At 35.5% G+C, this 7,229-nt stretch overlaps 1 protein-coding gene across 1 annotated transcript; it reads left to right on the top strand.

Moving 5' to 3' along the window:
• Window positions 1-1,497: 1,497 nt before the first annotated feature.
• Window positions 1,498-6,937, top strand: rgrb (retinal G protein coupled receptor b). Its single transcript, XM_042508396.1, has 7 exons — window positions 1,498-1,901; window positions 2,148-2,304; window positions 4,150-4,271; window positions 4,692-4,845; window positions 4,952-5,069; window positions 6,053-6,166; window positions 6,505-6,937. The coding sequence occupies exons 1-7, from the start codon at window positions 1,826-1,828 to the stop codon at window positions 6,643-6,645; spliced, it is 882 nt and encodes a 293-aa protein (XP_042364330.1). The 5' UTR covers window positions 1,498-1,825; the 3' UTR covers window positions 6,646-6,937.
• The last annotated feature ends 292 nt before the right edge of the window (window positions 6,938-7,229 follow it).

Raw genomic sequence — 7,229 nt, 5'->3', positions numbered from 1 at the left:
AATATTTTTTTTTTCTCTTACTTGCAGAACTGTTTATCAATCAACAATTTTTTGGTGTTGGTGTTTTCTTGCAGTGTTGGAGATATTCGTAGAGATGTCTGCCTTCTCTCTATTATAATGGAATTATATGGCACTTGGCTTGTGGTGCTCAAAGCACCAAATATATATATACATATATTTATGCAGTTTAGGATTACAGAGACATTGCACAGTAAAAGACATTTCTGTAAATGTTCCAAATTAGCCAACTAGGCTTTTCAAAAAGCCAACAGCAATGTCTCTTTACAGAAATCATGACCCTGTGACTCAAGATAATCCACAGACCTTGTTGTGAGCAGTTTTGTGGAGGAACTACTTTCTTTTTTTTTTACCAAACTACACCCACCAACCGCATCACTGCTCAGAAGTAAGCGTGCATTCACTCATGAATGAGAAGCTCATGCTTGTGATATCTTGAGATGTAAACATTAATGGCGTCTTCCTCAGCTCAGCTGTAATGTTACCTAGGTAACAGTAGATGCATGCTTCCTTCTGCACAATGATATGGGCGGCGGGTGTAGTTTGGTAGATAGAAAATAGTTCTTACATTAAACTGCTCACAACAAACTGTCGATTATCTTCATTAAGCGAGTCATGATCTTTGGAAAGAGACATTGCTGTTCAGTTTTTTATTTTTATTTTTCAGGTGCATTGCATTACACTGGAGAGAAAGCAGGAATCTCTACGGCCGACATCTCCAACACTCAGCAGCTCACACCAAAACACTGAAGACTGATAAACAAGCACTGCAGGTCAAAGGGAAAACATGTTGTTGTTTTTTGGGTGTGTTTTTTTTTTGTCCCTTTACAACTGTTGAGTTGTTCATTCCCACCAAAATCAGGACTCTACTGCAAACATAACTGCAATGTAATTTCTATGTATTCATTTAATCATTTATTTATTTATTTGTCCATTTATTTGTTTACATATCGTGCAGCTTTATTTGGTGGGACGACTTCTTAAACTTAACAGTCCTTTAAAGTCAAATTAAATCTTTTTATATATATAACCCCAAATCACAAATTTACCCCAAAGGGCTTTACAATCTCTACAGCATGCAGCACCCTCTCCCCATAGCCTCCTGATTTAAACTATGACAAACTTCCCAAAAATCCTCTAAAGGGGATAAAAAAAGAGGAAACATCAGGAAAACTTTCTGGTAGGGAGAGACAAGCAATAAAGGCTCAGTCAAGGGTAAGACTGCCTGTTTATATATTTTTAAAATAGACATGTTTTATAAATCATCAAATAAAATATAATTTAACACACTGCTAAACCACTGAAAAGAATGATTTAAACAAATATGTTGTATAGAACTAACATTGTGATTTGCTGAGCTGAGCCACCTGTTGTTCAGCCTACTGAATAACTTTAAGAACAACATTTCCCATGTTTCCATTTTTTCCTTATCACACCAATGCAAACACAGTCAGCTGAGGAGAGTTTTCTAATGCCAATTACGTTTTCTGCTGCAGCCTAAAATGTACTTCGGCTAAATTTACGAAAAAACATCGCAGCTGAGCACCGAATCAACAAACTTTAGTTCAAAGAGTTGCGCATTAAACGCGCAAAACTTCTTGCGCTCGCAAAGTTGCAGGAAGTTTGCAGGAAGTCTGCTCGTTAGAACATTCTTTGAGGGATTTCAGAAGGGGTTTACTCAGATTAGTCTCTGTGCTTTTTCACGTGAAAGAGCCTTTATAAGGCGTCATTTTGTTGGAGACGGTGGTGCGCCAAACAACAACGAAAGGAACTTTTGGTGCAAAAGTTTAATTTGCGCATTTTCAACATGGCAGCGTATACATTACCGGAGGGATTCACGGAGTTTGATATGTTTACATTCGGCACAGCGCTTCTTGTTGGGGGTAAGTGAACCGAGGACACCGGAAGACATGTTTCTGGCACAATTAAAGGGACAGTCCACCTTGAAACTATGTGTTTATATTATCAAAACAAACGGAAATACCAATCATGCAATTATTTAGTCGATATTTTTATCACTGTGATGTTTGAAATGTAGTAGTTTTCAAGCTTCCTGCGTTGACTATTTAGGACTGATAACAGTGTGAGGACAGAAATTAAAGAGGCATTTCTCTTTTTTTCACTTTCAGGCATGCTTGGATTCTTTCTCAATGCCATCAGCATCGTGTCTTTCCTCACAGTGAAGGAGATGAGGAATCCCAGTAACTTCTTTGTCTTCAATCTTGCTGTGGCTGACCTCTGTTTGAATATCAATGGACTCACAGCTGCGTATGCAAGTTACCTCAGGTATCAAACACGGATTTTAAAGTTTTATTTTCCTTTCACCCCCCACCCCCCCGAAGGTACTACTTTTTCCTGAGTAATCAAGTATCATGATGATTATGATGATATGTCACTAAAGACAATATTAAAGTAAAAAAAAAAAATTAAAGTTTAAGTTAAAAGTTCATCAAATGAACAATTATTACAAAAGCTTTAGTTTCTTTAAAAATCATGGTTCAGACTCCCTCCAACAATGCAATTTAAGTATGTATACATTATTCTTCTTATTATTATTACTAATAATAAGAAGAATAAAGTCCAAGACGTAAAAATAAAAAAAAGAATCCAGATATAAGCATATAAAATAGGTAGTTTAAAATAAAGAATAAAATGTAAATAAAATACAAAGTAAGCGACATCAGTCAGTAGTTGCATGAATAGACAGGATGTAACAAGAATGTACCGCAGTAAAATGCATTTGCAAAACAAGTGGAAATACATATGTATATACAGAGGTGCAAACATTAAGGTTTAAAGACAGGTTAAGTGACATATATGTAATATAAATTAAATAAATCAAAATCTGTGTAATACTTATGTTAATAAATGAGGCAATAAATATATAAATAAATGTAAATATAGGTATTTAAGGGAGTAAAAATAACAACACAGGAATTACTGTTAGTAAGGTTAGATGTTGATAATGCTTTGGTGTGCGAGTCTATGAGACACTCATGCCTCAGTCAGCTGTGAAATAAACGTGAAATTAAAATAACTTCCACTCAAATAAATAAAAAAAATTGTGGAATTAACAAGTAAAAGTCCCTGAAGTCAATAAAAGTAGCCTAGGCCTTAAAAAAAATGAAAATCTATTGATTAATTTATATTTTTAACAGTACTGACCTATTCATATATTTGTATTTATCTTACTGCCTCATTAAATATTTTTTTTTATTTATATCATGGGCATATTTATTTATTTTGATTACCTCTGTATATAATAATATATATACCGTGTGGTTTTTAACGGTGTTCGGCCTGTTGTTGTTTGCTCTTTCTTTGTGTTTAGCGTGCTCTCAGCATCATAGAAAATGAGAGCTCGCCCTTAGTGATTCCTCGAGATTTAAATAAAGATTGAATGAACATGTTAAATAACCCTGTAGGTTTCATAATCCTTAATCTACTCCATAATCTACTATTCACTGTGTTAAGTTCTTTTCGTTTTTCAAGCAAATCTGTTTGAAGTTACCTAACAGGATATGAATTAACATGTAGCTACGTTCATATTTTGTATGTCCTGTTTAAACCTCTTAAACCTTTTATTTACCCATTATGGGTCCCTATTGATCCTCTTATTTTTCCCGTACTGTGTGCATGGTGGTTGTATAAAGCATGAATTTACTGGGTGAAATGAAGCATGAAAGCACAAAAACCTTAAATAATAAAGCACTTAACTAGATATCAACAGCATACTGGTGCATACAGTATCAAAAAATTGCAGTGGGCCCAGGTGCATTCTCGCTTCAGTATTTCAGCCATCAAAGATAAAACACAGGGATTGCAACATAATTATCAAGTTTTTCTCTTTTTTTTTGTGACACACAGGATTTGTACCTCTTGAGGTCGCTGACTGAAACAATCTGAGAAGGATGTATCATTCTTTGGTTTAACTGTTCACAGATCTTGTTCATATGCAACTTTTGACAAAGGGTTGAGAGGCATTGCCTGGCTACAAAGGGTCACACATTTTCATTCCCAGCATGCTTTTATAGCTTGATGTAGTCATCTAAAAACACTGTTCATCATACAGGAAATAAGCAACATCCCTCTGCGTGCTAGAGAATGATCAAAATTTGCTGTCTTTCCTAGATATTGGCCATTTGGTCAAGATGGATGTGCCTATCATGGTTTTCAAGGGATGATAGCCCTCCTGGCATCCATGAGTTTCATGGCTGCCATCGCTTGGGACAGATATCATCAGTACTGCACCAGTGAGTACAACATATCACTAGTACTGCACCAGTAAGTACAACATATCAACAGTACTGCAGCAGCGTAATAAATATCTCTATTAGAGTAAACCCATCTCATTCACAGAATCACACAAAAAAGTGATAGATATTTAAGACTAAATTGAAGGTATCTGGAGACTAATATCAGATGTCTTGATACTATAATAATATATCATATGAGTACTTCAGCGTTTCATTGCATTTCTTTGAGGGTTTTTAGAAAGTACTGCATCAGAAGCAACCTGAATGATTTAGATTTGGTCAAACTTGCTTTTGTTTTTGCAACAGAAACTGCGGAAAAATTTCAACACGAGTCATTAGCTATATATAGCTACCAAATAATATGTCAAATGTCTACTCACATCCAAAGGACGCCTTGCGCATGTCTTAATCCTGCAGGACAGAAGCTCTTCTGGAGCACAACTCTGACGATGAGCGGCATCATCTGGATTCTTTCCATCTTCTGGGCTGCTGTTCCTCTCATGGGATGGGGCGTCTATGACTTTGAGCCAATGAGGACTTGCTGCACGCTGGACTACACCAGAGGGGACAGGTAGAGTTGTATAAGTATAGGAATGATACTGTAAACTGGAATGTTGGCATTTTCTGTTTTCATCTCTATCAGTTCATAAATATGTTTATTTATGTTTTTTTAACAGGGACTATGTGACCTTCATGCTGACTCTGGTGGTGCTCTACCTGATTTTCCCAGTTTTCATCATGGTTTCGTGTTACAACTCCATCCACAAGCACTTTAAGAAAATCCATCACCACAGGGTAAATGTGCTGCAATATTCTCAAAATCCCTTTTAAAGAAACACATTTCCTTTTGTTTTAATATTTGATCAGATTCGGCAGAGAAAATGCACATTTCTATGTAACCTGAACTCAACTGACTTGTTTTAGCAGCTCTTGTAGAACACAGTGTTCAGTGTGTTCGTGAAAAAAACATCCACCACCGCCTCTGAAGATCACTAATTAAAATCTCCCCTTATGAAAAAAAGTACATCTGAAATGCAAAGTTTTGAAAATGAAAAAAGTTACTTCTAGATGCAAAGTGAAATATTTCACGTGATTGTGATTTCACGTGATGCCTAATCTCCTGTTTCAGTAAAATGATGTGTGTATCTTAAATTAAAATATGGTAAATCAAAAGATGTTTTTAACTATAATGTGAAAGCAAAGCTTTCAATTAAAACATTTCACACGTGTAGTGACATATTTCACGTCATATTGAGATTTCACATATGAAGCCAAATGTCACATTTCTGTGAAGTGACAAATTCTAAAATTCTCATAAAATAAAATATTGTTTTTATACTTACATGTGAATGCAAACCTTATGGTGGCTCATGGTTCATTTCACATGTGAAGTGAAATACACATTGTTTTAATTTGACTGTTAATGAACGATTCATAAACTATTAACTAACATTTAACAAACTAATGTAATAAGTCACATCCTTTTTTGAATAAGGGTTATATCTCATTTACTTAATCTGTGTACAAACAGAAATAAACAACAAGTCATGGTATTTCTGAGAGGTGAGTGCTGGAACATTTCTTGCTAGCTTACAGTCTTAACATTGACTCTATGAGGCGGATAAATGCAGACTGCACAAACACTCCAGTGTAGCTTGTTGAGCTGAAAACTTATTTATATTTCTAGCTGAATATTGTAATATTTAACCACTGAAGCTGTTTTTGCACTCCATTGCATGTGTAATATCTGAAGTAACAAGATCAACTTTGTTTTCCAGTTTAACACCAGTGTGCCTTTGAGGGTAATGCTGATGTGCTGGGGCCCTTACGTCCTCATGTGTATCTACGCCTGCTTTGAGAACGTGAAGCTCGTATCTCCCAAGCTAAGAATGGTGAGCACTTTTAGTCAAACAGTTTGTGGAGAAATACAGTCTGAATGATGAAAAAGGAAGGATGTAAGTTTTATTGCTGGCTTGATTTAAAGAAGGCTTCTGGTTTATTTAATCTGGCCAAACTGTTGGCTTCTTTACAGCTGGTCTGATCATTTGACCATGTTTTTTGCTCTGTTGGTGCTTTGTTGTAGTAATGTCACCATGTTGCTTTATCTACAGTTACTTCTGACGTGTTCACGACGGCCACAACTGCAAAAATAAGACCCAAGTTGTAATAAAGTTAAACTGTCCTTTAAATCAAGAAGTTACATGATGAAAATCTTTGTTTATGCTTGCAGGTGCTTCCAGTTGTTGCAAAGACAAATCCTATCTTCAACGCTCTCCTCTACTCATTTGGAAATGAGTTCTATCGAGGCGGCGTGTGGCACTTCCTCACCGGACAGAAGATTGTTGATCCAGTTATTAAGAAATCAAAATAAAAGGAAACTCAAAACGCTCTTGCAAATGACAATAAATACAATGCCAGCAATAAAACTTACAAATACAATGATTTGTTTAAACATCTGTACAGTTAGAATATTTTCACAAGTGGACAGTAACTTGGGACAATCTACATTTGGAGCTTCATGTTGGATTTGTGTAAATCTACAAAACATGTGCTGCATGTAATTTATCCACTTTGAAATGACTGCATTTGTTCTACAGCAGTTTGTCTTTAACCTGCACTGCTTCTACATCCATGTTAGAAAACCTACAATAAACACATTGTGTTGCTGCTCTTCTAATGTATCTTTAAGCCTGAAAAACTGAGCTGCTGTGTACAGCAACGGAGCAAGACTTCGTAAACAATCAAGGTCAACCCAAACCCATTTGCGGTAGTTTTATCCACTATTTTTAGGCTGTTTTTAGATAATAAAATGCTTAAAAATATGTAAAAAAAAAAAAATTATACTTAAAACAAAATGTAGAGCCTAAATCCTATTTAGGATCTAATTCTTCTCCATCCTTATAATCCTAAAACCATAACATTACACAACAAACGTTGAGGATGATCCTTTTTCAC

Source organism: Plectropomus leopardus, chromosome 19 (genome assembly GCF_008729295.1).
Source record: "Plectropomus leopardus isolate mb chromosome 19, YSFRI_Pleo_2.0, whole genome shotgun sequence".
Classification (NCBI taxonomy): Eukaryota; Metazoa; Chordata; class Actinopteri; order Perciformes; family Serranidae; genus Plectropomus; species Plectropomus leopardus.
This window is presented reverse-complemented; position numbering and strand designations above follow the sequence as displayed.

Coding starts and splice junctions, on each gene's coding strand:
- rgrb (XM_042508396.1), top strand. CDS start 1,826: ATGGCAGCGTATACATTACCGGAGGGATTCACGGAGTTTGATATGTTT. Junction 2,305..4,149: donor GCGTATGCAAGTTACCTCAG/GTATCAAACACG, acceptor TGTCTTTCCTAG/ATATTGGCCATTTGGTCAAG. Junction 4,846..4,951: donor GACTACACCAGAGGGGACAG/GTAGAGTTGTAT, acceptor TTTTTTTAACAG/GGACTATGTGACCTTCATGC.